A 19,779-nucleotide genomic window follows, 5' to 3' on the forward strand; every position below is an offset into this window, starting at 1 on the left:
GTTTTCCCCAACAATTTCTTTGAATACTCTTTCTAGACCTTTACCCTTCTCTTCCCCTTCTGGGACACCAATGAGTCTTAAATTTGGACGTTTTATTTTATCTGTCATATCCCTGAGATCCGTTTCAATTTTTTCAATTTTTTCCCCATTCTTTCTTTTGTTCTTTCATTTTCTGTTCTTTGCTCCTTGAGGAGGCTGAGTTGTTGTTCACCTTCCTCTAATCTTGTATTATGAGTATCCAGAGTCTTTTTAATTTGGCCTACAGTTTCCTTAATTTCCATAAGATCTTCTGTTTTTTTTATTTACTCTTGCAATATCTTCTTATGGTCTTCTAGGGTCTTCTTTATGTCTTTTATATTCTGTGCCATGCTCTTCTTCAAGTCTTTTATATCCCATGCCATGCTCTCATTGCCTGTCTGTAGTTCTTTGATTAATTCTGCCAGGAACTGTGTGTCTTCGGATCTTTTGATTTGAGTGTTTGGGTTCGGGTTCTCCATGTTGTCTGGTTTTATCGTATGCTTTAAGATTTTCTGTTGTTTTTGGCCTCTTGGCATTTGCTTTACTTGATCTTTAATTTGTTAGAATTACAGCTTGGTGGCATACACTTTCTCTAACTAACCAGCAGATGGCGTCCATGAGTCACTTATTCCCCTCAAGTCAGTTCTCCCCAGCTTTGTGGTGTGTGGGGATCTGATTCTTTTGGGGTCCAATTGGTGCACTTAATTTGGGTGTGTTGTCGGTGCTGTCTGCCCTCAATGAGGGGCATGTGACTGAGCGGTTAGGGAGGAAGGGCCGGTTTAATAATCAAACCTCCCAGGTGTTTCTGGAGATTTAAGGCTGTTCTCTGCCACTGACACAAAAGTCCTTGGTATTGGCATAGGTTCCCTGGGATTTCTGAGTGGTTCTCCCTCCCTGCTGTGCTTTTCCAGGACCTCTGCTGAGGGGGGGAGAGCCGTGCCACGTCACAAGTGATCGCCGGCCTCCAGGGAAGCCTTGGGCTGCCGGGCTGTGTAGGGGAGTTCCCAGCCCGCTTCAAAGATGGTTGAATGGGACACATTAACTTCCCCCTTTCCGCACAGCTCTGCTCTCCCATCTCCGGGAGAATCAGCCGTGGGTGTATTCAAGGCCACTGTCCACGGTGGATATTGTGTCGTGTGAGCGGTGCTGCGGGAAGGACTCCCTGTCAGGCTGGGTTTCTTGGCTCGGCTCTGTGCTGTGTGTTCAGCCCCAGGCAGGAGAAGCCCTGCCCGCTGGGGAGATGGCTGCAAGACGTGCATCTCCCCTTTGCTCCCCTGGACCCGAGACAACCAGCAGTGGGTGTGGGAAGGGGTATCCTCCACCCCAGACACCGAGGCTTCTTTTTTTTTAAAAAAAAATACGCCAACCCACCGTTTCCCCACACCGCAGCGTGGCCGAGGGATTCAGCCAACTCACTCGTTTCAGAATGCAGACTCCTGGTTTCACCAAACGCACGTTCCCTGTGGCTTTAGCAGAACTTGTTTGGCTGGTGCTACTCTGGAAGTGGTGTTCTGGGTAACTTTCTGGTTTTTTATCTAGTGTTTTCCATGGAGGTGTTTTTTTCTCTGTCTCACCTAGCCTCCATCTTAGGTTCCTCTCCTCAATCTTATCTTTTAATCTTTCTATTGAGCTCTTACTTATTCTATCAGATTTTTATTTTTGAAGGATATTTTTCTTTGTTTGATGTTCTCTGAATGATGTGCTGCCTTCCTCTTCTTTTTTCTTTTTCGTATTCCTCATCTTCTTCTTTTAATATAATATTATTTCTATTTCACAGATGAATTGTTTTCTTTAAATCTTCTTAGGATATGAAAGAGCATTTTTAAAAGCATTTATTCCTCTTGCAAGATGCATTTTAATCTATTTTTGTTTGGGTCTCTAGCTTCTGTGTTAGAGAGATTGCTCTATTTTCTGGAAATCATTTGCTGTCTGCACATTATCAAAAGTGGGAAACAAAAGTTGCCTGGAAGCTCTGAGCTCATGGGTGGAGCTTATTGACTTTGAGCTTTAGTGTGAGGGAATGCCATGAGCTGTGTTTTTGGGAATGCCTAACCAGTGTTGCCCTTAGATCCATGCAAGAGGGGTCCCATGCTTTAGAGGACTCCATTATGGTTCTCTTCCAGCTTTGGCTTGCTTTATGGGGTCATGTGTCTGAAGTGCTAAATCTCCCTACATTTTGCTGTACTCACTAATAGACTATGTTTTGGGTTCTCAGACTTCCCCATCCAAACAACTCCTCCCAGGGCTGACACAACCTCCCCTGTTGGTTTGTTCTCCCTGGCACAGCACTACACTGTCAGTATGCATGCCATTCATCCCCCTAGAGGCAGCTATTTGCATGGGCTGTGGACAAAGCATGGAGGTGTGGTCTGGAATATCAACATGTGCATGCATGAGGCCTTCAGTATTTGGGATGGAGCCCGGGGATGGTAGGAGAAGGGGGTCTGGCTGTGAGTCACAGACAATGTTCTGTCCCCACACTTCATGAAGTCCAAGAACTATGAATGTCATCATATCATTCAGGAATCTATAAGGGAATATTTGTCAAATTGGGAAGATAGAATGTGTTTTATTTAACAATTTGGGGGCTTGATTTGAAATGGATATCTATTTAGGTAGATACATGGAATTCAGGCCTCTGTGCCTTGGGCCTTACAAATGTTGGGGGTGGACCTGTTCCCAGGTTAATATATTTCCCCTCGGGTTTGTCATCTTCTTCAGAGAACAGTCTTCCAATGTCTTGCCAAGAGCTAAGGTTCTGGTTGCCAGCTTTTCGTGTACCCAGTGGCAGAAGAGAGGTGGAGAGCTCTGCATTCTGTAAGGTAGCCACATCTTCAACTATTCCTGCTCTTCTCCAGTAAGTGTCCATCTGCTTTTTTCTTTTCAGAGAATAAGCTTCTGGATTCTGACCAGTTTCGAGAGGGACAGTCCCCACCTGCCAGGAGTAGATGATGGGCATCTGATGATCCACAGCTCTCTACTTTATCTACTTTCTTTATTCTCAGTTCCTGGGGTAATTGGCCCTGCCATATTGCAAGCCTTCCAAGAGTCTTGCATTGTAAACTGTGATGGTTCTGTTCCATCCCCACCAAGGGTTTAGGATTGTACTCTCTAGGGGCTCTGGGTCATTACCAGTTTCTATCTGCTTCATCTGTTACTATTTTCTTCTTACTATTTCTCCTCATTTTTGAGGGTTTGAGTCTTTTTAAAAATTGATTTACTGTAGTTTAATAGCATTTCTGGTGAAAGAGAAGTATGTGTTAAATCTGCCATCTTAATGTAGAAACCAGCTTGTTTTCTATTGCTTAGTTAGAACTTGTAAATTCTACTTGATCCCTACAGTAAAAGTTTCATTAGGCAGGTTGAGTATTGGCTGATGCTTACTAGAGTCAGATAAAGTCTCTGAGTTCAAGATAAGATGAATCAATGAGATCAGGGATAGTAACGCTAATGTTCAGGTCATGAACACTCTCACTGCTACTGATTAAAATGGAGGAAATTCAGTGGAGTCGATTATGTAAGTCTATTGAAATGTGTAATTCTGATGAAATGTAACATTCTTTATAATTAAATGGAATGGAGGTTTCTAAGAAGAGTCAGTGAGTTTTTATGTGTTTTGGTTAATTCAAAATTATTACCATCTGATACGGGCCAAGTTTTGAAGTCATAAACTAGGCAACATTTATATTATGCCAAATGTGTTTAACAAAGTAGATTTAATTTCAAAATGTTTTCAATCCTTGTGAAATATGGAGGCTGCATTTTATTCAGTTTTGTATTTAAAATAAATGTCTATACTTTAAATTAATTCTTATTGAAAAGTAGTATGGCTCCCTTCCTCCTGCCCTCCCAGAATGGTTGGCAGAATTCATGACCTTTCAATAATTTTTATGGTGTCAAATAAGAATCACCATAATGGAATATAAAGATTTCTATATTATTGTATTGTGTGATTTAAAAATCTCTGGACATTTTCTCTACCATCAATTTTGACAGTGAAAAGAAATCAACCGTTTTTTCTTAGAAGAACATGTGTAGAAAAGATAAAACTGAACTGTTCGCTTTTGTGTTCTATGTGTAAAAAAGTGATAAATACAGTTTGGCAGTTGATTATCAATAGTGTAAAGGGAAGGTGGTAATTTTCCACAAGTTTCTGCTTTCTCTTCACCATTTGAAGCCCCAAATTGAAGTGTCAAATTAAAATAGTTTTGTACTACAGTTATTTTTACTGTTGCAGAAAAAGTCAAAATTAGTTTTAAGGAAACAGGACTATAAGTATGGAAATATAATTTATAGAAAAGCTAATCCTTATAGTATAATGATAAATTAAAAGATAATAGAATGCATCAATTTTCTAGCTAAAGTTGCTCATAGCAAAGTAAAGGAAGTGAGAGAGCACTACATTGATGTTTTGGCAACTCATTTTTAAATATAGTTTTTGCATTTAATTGTCACGAAATTCTATAAACTTCCTAGACTACACACCATAGTCTATAAAACTGAGACATAGAGGAATTGATTAACTTGCAAGACCAACAGCTAATTAGAGTTGGGATATGAACTCAGGAATGAATCACTATAAAGCGTTTGTACTGTACATTGCTACCTTCATAGTATAAGTTTGACAACAATTATCTGTAATCGTGCTATGGAATTGGGGTAGGAGGGACTTTTTTTTTTTTTTTTTCCCCAATTAACAGCTAAGTATTCAACCCAAAGCACTGCTTCTCTTAGACAACTTCCTGAGGAATAGGCAGAGTTGATTTTATACCCATAGTTAAAATGAATAACATATCTTTGAAAACTTGTTCCTAGCTTATTCTTCTTGATTCCAGGTCTGGAATATCCAATCTTTAATTGCAGTTTAAAATGTTTAGTCATTGAATTTATAATCAAACTAACTCCAATCATCCAAGCAATAGAAGGAAGTCAGAAGTGTGGTCAGGATTTCTGCATTTCCATGAATTTAAGTAAATAGATAAATAATAGATTAAATTCTGTTTCTCTACATTTGCACATTTGAAATAAAGAGGAAATTAAGCAAGATCCAACTTGTTAATTATCACCATATTTTATTTCCACAACCTTTGACTTATATTATAGGCCAAATTCTTACTTTTTCATATTATTCCTTAAGTATTAGCAATCCTTATTCTCTGCTTGCCTTGGTGGATCACCTTATTTGGACATATTTAATAGTCTAGCTGAAGATGATTACTTCACTGAGTACTTTTAAGGGATCTCCTTATTGAATTTTCCTTCTCTACTCTTCAAAGATGTGCAATTACCATGCTGAAGACTTTTTGATGCTTCTGTTTATATTCATAAAGAAGGGGAAAATTCGCTTCCTAGTTTTTATTGTCCTCACCCTTCTCTTACTGGTTCCCTTGCTAGTAAAGGGAAGGTCCAGCTGCTTGTGTGTTCTTTGCTTATGGACAGAACTTCTGCTCCGAAACCTTGCTTCTTTGTCTACCTTGTGAAGTTGACTTAGACTTTAAAGATACACTTGCTCTCTCACATTTGTGGAGGAACTGTCTCCCTCCATCTTTCTACAAGCATTTACTGAATATCTGCCATTTCTCTACTAGATATTGTCTTAGGAATTTGAATATAAAGGTAAACAGGCCTTGCCCTTGATACCAGAGAGTCTATACTCGTTCACAGGCTTATAAATAATTCTACAAGGTGGTGGATGCTTCAAGGATTTATGAATGTAGGACTCTGGGGACCTAAAGGAATGGATGGGTGGTGGTGGTGATCAGGTCTTCCTTGTAGAAGGAAGGAAACTAATCTAGGAGGTAATATTGAGAAACAACCCTTTTTCTTTTTATCTAGATCACCCTTACTTCTCTAGCTAAAAGATCCACTGGGGCTCCACACCTGCTTGGGCAATAATTAATCCCTCTCTCCTATGGTTTCGTATGACTGGGTTCATATATCTAATATAGCCTACATCACATTTATTATTTTTTGCTTACATGTTTGCCTTCCCTACTCTTTGTGTGTTCTTCAAGGTTTTATGACATTCATTTAAAATAAATTTTATTCTGTGTCTTAATTTTAATGCCCTAGCACTTTGTATTTTTGACCCATTTACTGATGATGAGGTTTTAAAAATATATTAATTCAATGAGTGAAGGGTTTAAAAAAATTCTTAATGAATACCACTGTCATTTGCTTGCTAGTCTCCAGTTGGTTAATTCAAGGTTTCAGTTTTTTTTTGGTTAAATCATAGATTTAATTGTATAACTGTATTTCTAGAATCAGAAATTTTCACATGCATATTTTGAAGTTTGGGGAAGGAGACTATATTTCAGTATTTCAGGAATCTGATGGCTATATCTCAAGTTTGAGGTTCTCACTAATGCCGCCACCTAATTCAGTATTATTATTATAAGGTACATATCTTAGCTCATGGTTGTTTTTCCTGAGGTCCTGCTGCTCCCACACTTGACACTGGTCATCTTCCAAATCAGTTGGATTGTCAAGATGTGAGCTCTCTAGAAGCATTTTTTTTTTTTTTTTTTAAATTTTATTCTGCAGTTCTGGTATCTGCCACCAGATAGCAACAGTGATTTTGATAGGTTGATTCTCACAAATAGGGAATTTTGGAAACTGGCAAAAATTTAAGCCCCATGCATTCAGGAGGAAAAGGGGTAAGTGTTTAGAATCATGATTTTTTATTTCTCTCTGGGACAAAACAGGAACTCTACTCTCATGCTGGTATTGGAAGTGTAGGCCCAAATTAACAGTGAGCTATATTCCCGGTCCCCGGTCCCACCGTTTCGATGGCATTACACTTCATATCGAGCCACTGAGATAAAACAAAATGAAGACCAAGTGGCAAGGGGCAACACGGATTGTGCATGGAAAGTGTATAACAACTGCCTAAATGAAGAGATTAAAATTGTAAGTAGGTGTAGGGAGACGGCACTTACATCTTTTTAATGCAAACACCAAAACACCCATAAGTTTACAAGATTTTTTTTTTTAACCATGAGAAACACATTTATGCCAATCTAGAAGTAGCAAATATGTTATTTTAGAATTTTCTTTTCCTTCACTCTTAGCCATCCCTCTGGGTATCCTAGTTGTGCGTGGAGACTGTGATTTGGAGACTTGCCGTATGTACATAGACCGCCTACAGGAGGTGAGTTTTTAGCCAATTATTCATTTTCCTCAGCTTTCCATTTTTGTAAACAATTAATGGCCATATATGCCTTCTTCTGACATGATACACTATGGAAGGAAATGGGATGTGATAGCCTTGTCCTTTAAGCTGACCGCTGACCCCTCTTATTTTTTCACCAACTATGGTTTAAATGGAAAGGATTGGATTGGGTTAACTACGAGGTGATGTTGCCTAGTGTGTTCCATAACTTTCACTTGGAACATCTTGTCTTGTTTGCCAGACTATACACCTGTAATTTTTGAGCTATACAGAATTTCAAAGGGCACTGTTAAATTATGAAAGAAAACAGAGATTTGGGGTTATTTAATGTTTTGTATCTAGCACAGACTTCTGCCAGAGACAGCTGGTTTTTTTTAAAAATGTAACTCTACAAAAAAGAAAAACCTTCTATATTTCGTAAGAATTTGTGTCAGAACACAAAGGTATAATCCCTCTATTCTTCTTTTTTCCTCAATTTGGTCATACCACAGAGAAAATAAAGGAAAGACATCTCATATATGACATTCCATAAATGTGAACTGCACCAGCATAAGCGGGACACCCCAGCATGTCATTACACTTGTCAATGATTGTTATTTGCAAAAATTTGAGGGAGTGCATTAACTGTCTCTACTCCACAAATGGCAAAAAGCATAATAGCAACATCTTTATCAGTGTTTTGATGAAAGATGCACATTAAAATAACTTTTCTGATGTGGGGCCTAGACTTCTGTATTTTTAAAAGCTGTTTGGGTGATTCTGATATATACTTCTAAGTTGTAAATCTCTCTTCTAGACAACCGGCAACACAGAAGTAAATGTTGCATATAAAGTAGATGTATGTGTGTGTGTGTGTGTGTGTGTGTGTGTATGTGTATATATATTTATTTAGTGTAAATATTTATTTAAAATCCCTTAAAGTTGTGGCCATTTAGCTTTCAAAGTTAAATTCCATTTCTCTTGGAAATAAATTCACGTGGAAAGCATAAAATGATACAAATTATTTTTTTTCCTCAGTATTGTTAAGGATAGAGATGGAAATTTAAATACAAATAATTTAGAAATAAATGCTGAATTTGAATACTGATATGAAAGAAAAGTTCCACAGAATTTAGTCCATGGTTTCATGAAGTTATTTTTTTTAACCAAGGATAACTACTTTAACATGTTAAAATTTATGAACTTTTTAGCATGTGACCTAGGTTCAAATCTATATTTCCAGAAAATATAGGATCTTATTTTTCAAAATAATGTTTGTATTAAACTTAACCAACCTGCAATAAAAAGGTGAATCTAAATGGATACCAAAGCTTTTTCTTTTGTATGTCTTTTTTTTTTTGTAAATACTTAGGTAACTTTGAAAGCAAAATTTTGCAGTAACAAAATACATGACTAATTGACTTTGTTGAAAACCAACTTATTTGGTTGCTATCACACTGATAATTCAGCTAAAAGTAGCTGTTAAAAAAAAAAAAAGGAAAGAGAGAATTCAATAAATAAAGAGAAAAAGTTTTAAGACTAACTTGGACAAAGAGTCAGTTGATAAAGCCCTGTGGGAAGCAGGTATAAGGACAAAGTTACCCAGGATTGCTACTTCTGTAAATAGAATCACTACATTCGTTAACAAGAAAGCCTGCAGGACATGACAATGGTGACAACTTAGTTATAAAACTTTATAAAGGGAGCCAGCCTTTCCGAATCTGCCAGCAAAACCTCATTAATTTAAACCCTATTAATTTGCACTTCGTGATAATAGAGAGATGGCCAGTGATTTTCTCTTTGCACTCTATGAAGAGCTGTGTGCTTGCCAAACAAGTTATCAGTATAAGCCCAATTACGGTGACAGTATTTATTTGGCCCAAAGTAAATAAATTCTAAGTGCCTAAAGGGACTTTAGATGCGGTCTTTGTGAGTCAGTTCAGGTACAAATCATATATGATCCCAACTTATTACCAAAAAAATGCCTCTTCTTTACTTTTGGTCTTCTCTATCCTTGAAATTATAACACATTTCTCTCCTTTAAACACCATTTAGGATTTATAAGTTTCAATAGCTAGTTGATCTTTCTCCTCAGTCCAGCTTAGTGTGCTTTTATTATTTTTGGTCTATCTTCTTTGTTTAATCTTATTGACTTTGGGTGAGTAGATACATTCCAGATGAGCTTAATTACATTAAATTGAGAGCTCAGTTGAGAGATTTGTGGGGGCAGCTTGTTCAAACTAATTTTAAGGTATGGATATTTTTTTCATTTTCTCATTAGGACCTGCAGTCAGTTTCTTCTGGCTCCCAGAGAGTTCATTACCAGGTAACACATCGACTCTCCTTTTTTCTTACCTTCTGGCCAAGAAAAGTCCATCTTTCAATTCCTTTTGATTTACAGTCCCCATCTTCTCTAGGGATAGAATTTGCTCTAAGAAGTACTGAGTGTAGCTGTCATTCTGATTCTGTCGTAATTTCCTGATTTTGGACAATCCTAGTCTAGCACAAACTTTAACTGTGGATTTTCTCCCAGATAATTTAGAGCAAATTATAAAATGAAGTCTTTTAGTGACAAATACTGGAAAACTCAACTCAAACTAGCCTAAAAGTTTCTGTTAGTTCTCATACTCAAAAAGTCCAGAGCAAGGGTAGATTTCAGTTGCGTTTGGTCATGGTTCATGCCTCATTTGTCTGTTGGTCTTTCTGCTCTACTCTCCTATTGTCAATATCATCTCTGGGCTGGATGTTTTTATGGTCCAAGAAGGCTGCCATTAGCAATCAGGACTATATGTTTCTCCTTTACCTCTGGTAAAAGAGAATTTTTTGCTTCCTACAACCATCAAGCAATCCTATTGGTCCATCCTGATCCTATGGACAGAATCTAATTAACCTAGTATACCTCTCTCCCTTGAATGACTCACATCAGGTCCACAGGAAAGCGCGCAGATATCCTTTGCCCGAACAAATTTTGGGATTGTAGTTTCTTCCCAACTATTCCACCCCTATTGTGCAGCACAGACTCCTTCAGCTGCCCTCTGACCCACTAGGTTTCTCAGACATGATTCATGCGCTTGCACAGTGTCACCCATATCTGCAAGGGGTTTGCACAAGCTCTCTGCATTGTCCGATTGAAGCCATTTTCTCTGGGAGGTCCCTGTACTCTTCCCTGTTGGGAAGGACATTTGGGAGTCATAGTATGTCAACAATTCCCTCCAAAGAAATCTTTCTAAACCCTTTTATATCCCCATATGAGTGAGAGGTTTAGAGATGTCTAGTTTGTAAATTTTAAATACTGGTTTAGCACCTATTTTGCTACACCTGAAACTTCCAGTTTAACACTCTTTTGAATAAAAAACAACAACAATTTTAAAAAAAACAATAACAATACCCGTGGCCTTCTAGGTAGCTTTCTCCCCTGCCAACAGATACTCTCTCCTCTCTGTCAGAAATGGCCTATTTATCCTTAGGCTATTGGCAGGACTGGCTTTGGTATTCTTATTTGTTAGTATATATTTTTTTCGCTATACCATTCCAGAGTCCTTTCTTCCACCTAGCTTCAATTGATAAGACTAGTAGTCACTTAAAATATATTTACATTGAGAAAATAAACTCTACTTCTGAGACTGTTTTTTATGAGCCATCAAAAGGCAAGTTTCTACCTTATTCTTCAGATAGAGCACAGCATCCCTCACATTGGCTACTTGCACATTTATCTAGAGCCACTACCTAGGTGTAATTTTATTTTAAAAAGTTTAATGCTTTTAAAGACTAGTGCTGATCTGCACCCTTTAAAAATTGGCACTGGTAGCTACAAAACTTTAGGAATATGGGTTTGCCAAAGAGTTTGTACTTTTTAATATGGGACATTTTGAAACTTTGGAATTTTATAAAAGTATTTTAAACATTTATCCTAATTAGTTTTGTGAAACTGATATATTTATTTATCATCCTGGCTAATTTGATGCAGTCATTTTGGAGTGATAGTTTTGATATGTGGATATTTTGTACCATGTTCCATTTCTACCATATTTGTATATATGCATAGAGTTCAGGGGATGGATGACGCTCTGGAATATGATAAGGATGTTTGTTTCATATATTATTTCATAATAAAAATGTGCAAAAGGATTAATGATATTTTTCTGACTGTGTCAAGATCTTGCTGCATTTTTCATTAACTTGCATTTTCAGTCAAGTCAAACCTTGATGGCAAAACTGCTGCATTATAAATGTCACTTCAAAAGGCTTTGTGTCCTGACTACTAGGATGACTGGTGGAGTGATCAGGAAGAGTGTCAGGACTGTGGCCTCCCCCATATCCCATGTGATGGAGCAGAGTTATTAAAAGCAGGGGCCTTTGGATATGAAGGTAGGACTAGAACAAAAGAGATCTGGGGGCGCCCAGGATCTGCTCATTAAGCCAGAGACTTAGAGAGACTATGTTAGAATTAACATGGCCAGAGCATAGGGAGATGGGGAGAGGGTGTCGAGGGAATATCCTGAGTGGAGCAAAGGACAACTGTCTGAGACAGGTAGACATGGGGGACAGGGTGGATGAACTTTCACCTATAGCTGGGATCAGGAAAAGGATGAGTCAGGGAAATGGTGAATAAAGTTCTGTTTTGGCCACATTAATTTTGATATGCGTATTAAATTCCAGACTCTTTGGTGAGTAGAAAGCTGAATACATGATTTTAAAGCTCATTGAAAATTTCAGGCCTGAAGATGGAAATTTGGGAGTCATCAGCAAATGGATGGTACTTAAAACTATGGAGCTGGAGGATGTCACCTAGGAAGAAAGTTTAGATAAAGAGGAGGGCCCAATGTTGCACCTGTGTTTATTGATCAGTCAAGAAGAGCATGAACCAGCCAAGGAAACTGAGATGAGAATGAAGCAGGAAAGCTGGAAATCGGAAATCAAGGAGAATATGTATCGTGAAAGCCAAAAACAAAATGTATTTTAAATGCTGTTGAAAGGCTAAGATGATATAGATTGAATTGTATGTATTTCTGAGGATGCATATAAAATACATGGGATAGGGGTGCTTTTAGTTTTATGTAGAAAGTGACAAAAACAGCTATCAGGAGATCGAATAGTAAATCTTTTGTTTCCTAATGCAGAAACTGATAATATCAGAAACTTACTCTCTCTCAGTGGGGGGTGGGAGGGGATGTGGGAGACAGAGTTGTAAGAAGAAATGTGGACAACATAATGCCTTAAATGCTTTTTAATGTTCTTGCTTGTTTGTGAGATGACATTAAATGTGCTTGGGGAAATTCTGAGAGAATGAGTATACACTAATGTTAAAAAACTTGAGAAATTCCTGTCAGCTCACTAATTTGCAGTTGGGATTTTTAGCTGACTGTTTTCTAAGGCTGCAAAAAAAGAAAGAAAAAACTAAACCTCAAGAGAAAAACTTCATTTGGAAAAGAATGCAGTGCCCAAGTTACCTTATTAGTGAACCACATGGCAGTTCTAGCCACTTAAGCGTTTCATTGCCTTGGTTTCCTCTTTTCTCAAATTCATGGTGAGTTGCCAACAAAGCACTATGGCTCAGAAATGACACTCTGTATTAACCTAAAAAGGCATTATGGGTTATAAAAGAATGTGTTGGATATTTATAACGTGTTGAAAATTCCTGCCTACACTGTGTCTGAGGTCAAAATACAAAGTCCCCTCCATCCTAATGGAATCTCAGGCAACTTGTAACTGATGTGTTAGACAAGCAGAATGTATTGTGCTTGAGATTTAGGATATTCCTGAGTGTGGCAGATAAACTAGAATTCAACCAGAGGAATTGGACTCTAGCTATTAAAGAAGCTTTTCGAGGCCACACACTATGGAGAATTCCTACACTTCTTAACCCTAAGTCATACAGATACCAAGGAATAGAAGCAGATTCACCCATTCTAGTGGTTCTTAATTGGGGAAGATTTTCCACCTAGAGGGGACATTTAGCAATGTCTGGAGGTATTTTGAGGTGTCACAACAGAGAGAGGGAGGTGCTTCTGGCATCTGTTGAGTAGAGGCCTGGGATGCTGCTAAATATCTTACAATGCACAAGACAGCTCCACAACAAAGAATTTTCCGGCTCAAAATGTGAATAGTATGGAGCTTGAGAAATCCTGAATCGTTCTGATGGCTCGCAGGGCATGACTGGCAACCACTGGCAGGTGCAAGTCTTAGGAATAAGTCAAAAAGGAAAAGGAAAAAAAGATAATGGAGACTTAAAAAGGGGGAAGAGAGAGAAAGGAGCATGAAGAAAAGAAATAGTGAAGAAAAATAGAAAGGATCTATGGTTATGGTAGGGTAGAATACAGGGAGAACCAGGAGCAATTGAACCAGAAACAAATAGGGTTTTCTTTAGACACCCAGGGTTTCTCCATTTTCCCAGGGTAGCATGCTGGAGGGCCTGATTCAGTTGGCCTCACAAGGGTATGGTTTTCAGTATTATGAGTTAGTGATCAGAGATTTAAATAAATACAATAGGATTCCATAGCAGGTACAGTTCTGGCTCCACGCAGGTGACTCCTCTCTCTAAGAATTAATTTACTTAAAAATATCAATTGAATCATTGGAATAGTTCAAAATAGAAGAAACATTTTCAAGAAGTCATCATTATCCCTTAGAATAGCACAGATAACTTTCACTTTCATAAGGAAATACTGTTAGGTCTGAGTCTAAATTCATTTATTCATCCTCTGACCTCTGTTTCTGGAGGGCCTGTCTGTGTTGTATTCCATCACAGCTCTGTCTAGCCTTATGCAAACAACATTCACCTGAAAATATTTGATTCCTCTTCTCTTCCTACTGACTCTCCTTTTTCATCTCACTGTTTTCTCTGAAATCTCTTTCTCCATTTGTTTTCTGGATTCTAGGAGAGTCCTTCAGTGGATGTGGTTAAACAAATTTGAGGGGATCATCCTGGGAATTAATTTATCTTGTTTTAGAGAAGGACAGGGCCAGCTGGAAACTTTGGAGAATGTGGTTCCTTTGGGCTAGATCTAAGCTGTTAGAAATGTCTCAGATGAAGAAATAAAATAAGACTTGCCTAGGGCCAGGCCTGTTGGCTGTTACAGGTGAAGGCAATCCTGCTGATAAATAATATATGCACACATTTACATTTACATATACATGTATTATTGTTAACTGAGGACTTTCTCACAGGAAAAAGGATATTTCCATTTCTATCCTTCACCATACCCTCACTATTATCTCCTCTTTCAAAACTGTTTTCAAGAATGGCCATCCCCTTTCTGGATTTTTCTGCTTCGGCAGTTGTGGGGTGGTAAAGTAGCTTTAAGATGAAAGTTTTTTGTTTTTTTTTTTAAATTTCTCCTCGTAATGATGAAAAGGATTTGAAAGATAAAAATGATGTATCACGTCTATTGATTGGAACTATATGTAGGCAGAGACATGTGTTTCTATCCATTTCTGAAGGATCCTTCAGCAAGGATGAAGAGATATTGGTATGCAACTTGGTGATGTAAAGACAGAAAAGTGAATGAATAGGTATGTTGGGTATGGGAGATGTCAGGGCAAGCAGATGAGTAATTTCATGGGTAAGCAAGAGAGGAATTTAAAAGTAAGTGATTATTGAATAGATATTATTAAATAAAGCCAGGATTCCCAATCTAAAGGTACTTTTCTGTTTTGCCCCTGCTTACATCTTCCTAAAATTTTATGAAGCAAAAAGAATTTCATTCACAGTGAAAGGATAGCTAAACACTAGGTGAATTGCTTAATTGGATAACCTATTAGAGTGTGTAATAGGACTGCTGTGCCTTCATTAAATTATGTATGCATCAGCTATGAGTAACTGAATGTAAATTAAGGGCTAGTGTGGCATATGCTTTCCAAATAGTGGTTCAGATGATTTTCTTATTAATTATATCGAATTCATGTCAGTTTACTTTCAGAAATGTGTAAATATATATGTCTGTATGTGTGTATGAGAAATATCAGGTTTGCTTTTGTGCATGTGGCTATATTTTTAGCATGAGAAACAGATTTATCATCAACATATCAAAGGAGAAAATTCACTTATCAGGGATTTTTCAGATGAGCAATTTTTGTTAACATTACTCATTTAAAAAGCATGCAATTGTAAAATATTATTACATTTAAAATAGGAAGGAACGTGATATGTCTAAGGTTATGTCATTCTGCCTACATTATAGAGAAATGGCAGTTGCATTTATCTAAATCACACCATTTATATGAAAAAAAATAACAGATAAAAAAATGATCAAGTCAAGTATGTTATCTCTTTTATGAGTCATTGATTTGATTATGCAACTTGAGAGGACCAAGAAGACTAGAAGCCCTAAATTAACCCCCACCCCCACCCCCAAGCTATAGATTTGATGGTTAGAGGCACAGCTCAGGTAATTATGTGAATATCTTCTGAAATGCGACTGCTTTCACAAATCATATTTCCTACGTATCTACAGTCAGGTCCTTTTGAAAGAAGCATAATTTTGGCTCTATCAGAAGTTAGGTCAATGTAGATTTATTTTAATGTGCAGCATTCACAAATCAATCGTTTTTCTGTTATGTTCTTTTTTAGCGATGAGGACCTTGCAATATTCTACCTAGAATTTCCATAGAACTAAAGTCTGCCCTTGGTGCCAATGCTCTTCTTCCTGCTAGGGGCTGTTTTTGTTTTTCTCACTTACCCTCTCCTGCTGAAGCCTGATTCCTGGTCTTCACTGATCTGCCTGGTTACCTTCCTGCTGGAGCTTGAGGCTGCCCCTAAATCAAGATTCCCTTAGTGCTAGAGCCACCCGCGTTTTCTGTCTGCCGGGCATTGTTTGGGACTAGATACGATGTGAGGGGTATCACCTATCAAGTGTTAGTAATGATGGTTATTTTAAACAAAAATTGCTGCAAATTCAATATTACTTCTATAATAACATCATTATCACTCATTTGTATTCCCATTCGCTTTTTTTGAGTAGGGGAGAAAGATGAAGGAATTACACAGATCCTGTGTACTTAAGAGTCTACTCACATATGTAAACACATTAGTTAAGTACACGAAAGTGGAAAGAAGTTTAATGACCATGGCTTTAAGTTACTGTGGAGTCCTTTTCAATAATCTGCCCCTCTTTGCCCCACTCTACGTCAAATCCATCCAGTATGCCAAGTGATACCAAGGTCTTCATGTTATTTCACTTGCCCTTTATTAGCTGTGTGTGTTGTGAAGTTTGCCAGATCTTATAATCTTGTCTTACCTTAGTTTTCAGATTGTACATAATTTTAGACTTCTGCTTGGTTTTTAATTCTTTACCCATTGTAGACCATGGGACAGCATCTTTCTTGTATGCATCACTTTGTACTTTTCTCCACATCCATATAAAGCTATACTCAGAAGTACATGGATATACATATGGAGTCTTGGTTTTTAAAATAAAAGTGGACTTAATTTTTTTGTACACTCTCCATACATATTATACCACCATTTCTATTAACTATAATCTACTACCATGGGCATTATTTCTTGCTGATGAAAGAAGCTCTAACTCAATCTTTTAAAACTACTTCTGTATTCCTTGTTATTTTTCTAACTCTTTTTCGGTAGATAGACATATAGGATATATATATATGGCTTTTGCCATTGATTTTGTTTACAATGGTGCAGGTATGTAAATAAAGTTATTTATAGTACAGATATGAAAATAAAGTTGTAACAGAAATACCCATGTCCCATGACAAAAAACCTATGACAATTGGCCATATTTGTATGGAGTTTTTAGAATTGTAGTTACATGACACATTATAGCAGAGTTATCTAAAGTCTCTGGTCAGTATTACCTTTAAATGAATATAGTCTGAGTTCTTTGTCTCTGGGGTGTGGTTCTTTTTGTTCCCATTGATTACCATATTTCAAGAGATTCTTAAGCAGCAGAGTACATGGAAATGGGAATGGGGCAGGCAAGGTAACTGGAGAGCTTGAAGGAACAGAAACTCTGTGCGTTACCAGGCAATGAGATGTCTAATAGGAAAGAAGAAAGATTAGGTTTGACGGGTAAAGAAAGCTGAAACAATGAAAAATCCTTGAGTACCAGAGAAGAAGGAAGGTCTTCATATCCATTAAGATCTAAAGGGATTTTTTGTTTGTTTGTTTGCTTGCTTGCTTGCTTCCTGTTTCTGCTTGAAATGAATCTAGAAAATTCTCTTCCCTCAAACTTGACATACAAATCCCACCCATTCCTCAAAACCCCAAATAATTCTAATTCTTGTAGAAGCAGTATAACCCAATATATAAGCTTACTGACTCTAGAATAAGATGAAAGAGGCCTGGATTTGAGTTGTAACTCTACTAATTAATAACTGGATCCTTTTGAGTAGTTTACTTAAAATCTCAAGACTGCAGCTCTCCATTTGTGGTTAACTCTTAAGTGGCAGAAGAGGTTCAAGAAGAATGGTGGGAAAAATGGTATTTAAAAGCTAGAATATGGCCCATCCTTAGTAACAGAATGATAAATCTGTGCATAAGAATATGGCTTAAAGTCAACTTATTAGATGAGACTTTATTTCTACATGAACTCTGTGGCAGTGGCCAGGTAACCCTAACACCTGGAAGGATGGCGAGACTTTAACATTCAAATTGTGAATACTAAAAGTAGTTTTTCCCGTACATATTCTGCTGGGCAAAGTTTTTCCTGACTGAAGGTATTCAGGACGTGAAAAAACAAAAAAAGCCCAGAGTCTGAATTTTATTTAATTTATAAACAATAAGGAAAACAGAAGTAGAGCATACTTACGGGAAATTTTCAGGGGTGAAAAATGAACATACTATCAAAAGAAGAGAAGTTCACCAGTACCAAAATATCAAATATTTTTATTTCAAATATCAGTAATTATTTGATAGCTTGTCTAGATTATTGTTTCCCACTCTCTAATGCCAGACAGTGGAGATGAATCAAAGAAGTTGTACATGGAGGTCTAAAGTGGAAGGAGGTGACAGAGGAGAGCAGAGCAAGAATCAGCAACCTTCTGCTCTATTTGAAATCCTGACAACTGTCCTTTGTGCAAATAGATTGTATGATTCAGAGTTGTGTCTTTTGAAATGACTTAGCCATACATCAGCCTCAGGATTATTTGAAAACTGCTGCCCTAAATCAAAGGTTGTTAGTCCTAAATTTCAGACTTGAATGAGAAAGGGTTTTCTTGAATGTGAACTGAACCTTCCAGTTGCTTTGCCAATGATTAATGTCTTCTACCGCTGTCATTACCAGACTCCAATTCTTTTGGCAGCAGACTCAAAGTCTTCCCCTGAAAAGAGTGGCTTTTGACAGAAGCCAGCAAATAAATTAGTATTGTAATTAAAATATCTATCCCTTGGGAAAAAAAAGTGAAACCTGTTAAATCTGACATACAGTAAATCCAAAAATTAGAGCCAGATAGGAACTTGGAGAGCACCCAGACTTATTTCATCGTGCCATATGCACTGTTTGAAGACAAGTTCCATGCTTTGTTTTTCATTATGGATTTTGTATCATATGCCTTGAAAATACACATTGAAAAGGTTAATCATTATCTCACATTTCACAGGATTAAGAGTAATTTGTAGGCTTGAGACAATTGACAACCCAGATGAACAAATGCAAAACAATAATTTTGGTGAAACTAAGCAAATATCAGGTAAGCACAGGCACTATTTAATGAGAAAAAGAAAGGGCAGTAAAATAAGGTGGTCTGAGCAATATTGCTGTTGTTGATGGGAGGCATTCAGCCCATCAAGACAAAATATCCTGTATTTAAGATAATTAAATGGTTTCTATTGTGAAAAGAAGCATTGGAATACTGATTAAGAAAGCCCTACAAGCACTGAGCCAACAAATGGCATGATTTCAGCCTTCATTTAATGTCATTCTCTTTTGTGTCCACTCATACAAACCTGACCTATTTCTTTCTTTTCTCTGAAATCCATAATCTGAGCACAAATACATGCATGGGTGTGCGGGGAAATGGTGTTGTGCTGGTCTGGTTTGGTCTGAAATGTGGCCTTATGTCCCAGATCCTTTTTGAACTCTAAGGGTCAGAATTGTTTTAGTAAAATAATTTTGTCCTATTCAGCCCTTTGCTCAACCCCTTTCTCCTTTTCCTTTTATTCCTGCCTGGAATCCAAACCTCATCCTCAGGCTGGAGGAGTCATCGTATAGCATGAGGGTCATAGCAACATGTGGGGGATAACAGAGAGAAAGGCTCAGGGACCTGGGCTTGCAGTGACATGTATGAACCTGCTATGCCACTCCTGGGCCACTTACCTTAGAGTATCTGAATGTGAGAAAAATAAGCTCTGCGCTGGTTTAAAACATACATAAATAAACTAATTTTGTCCCAGACACCCCAGTGTTACTTGTCTATCATATGTCTACCTGGATTTCAACATGTGTGTCATTTCATTTGTTCCTCAAAAGAACTCTTTAAAATAAATACTGTTATAGCTCATTTTGCAGATGAGAAAATCAAGGCACAGATTAGATAAGAAACTTGATTAAAACCTCCCAGCTATTTCTAGCTAGTAGGCTGTGGAATCAGGACTAGTGCTTTTGGCCATCAGACTTCTGCTGCCTCTGTGCTTCCTATCTAATTGAGGCTGA

The 19,779-nt window shown here is 37.5% G+C and overlaps 1 protein-coding gene across 1 annotated transcript in view; it reads left to right on the plus strand.

Moving 5' to 3' along the window:
• Nucleotides 1-19,779, plus strand: part of DGKI (diacylglycerol kinase iota) — a 538,644-nt gene that overhangs the window by 389,190 nt on the left and 129,675 nt on the right. Inside the window, 2 exon segments of the mRNA XM_037836080.1 lie at nt 7,089-7,168; nt 9,450-9,494. Of these exon segments, the coding sequence (XP_037692008.1) occupies nt 7,089-7,168; nt 9,450-9,494 (125 nt within the window).

The sequence above is a fragment of the Choloepus didactylus genome, chromosome 5, assembly GCF_015220235.1.
Source record: "Choloepus didactylus isolate mChoDid1 chromosome 5, mChoDid1.pri, whole genome shotgun sequence".
NCBI lineage: Eukaryota > Metazoa > Chordata > Mammalia > Pilosa > Megalonychidae > Choloepus > Choloepus didactylus.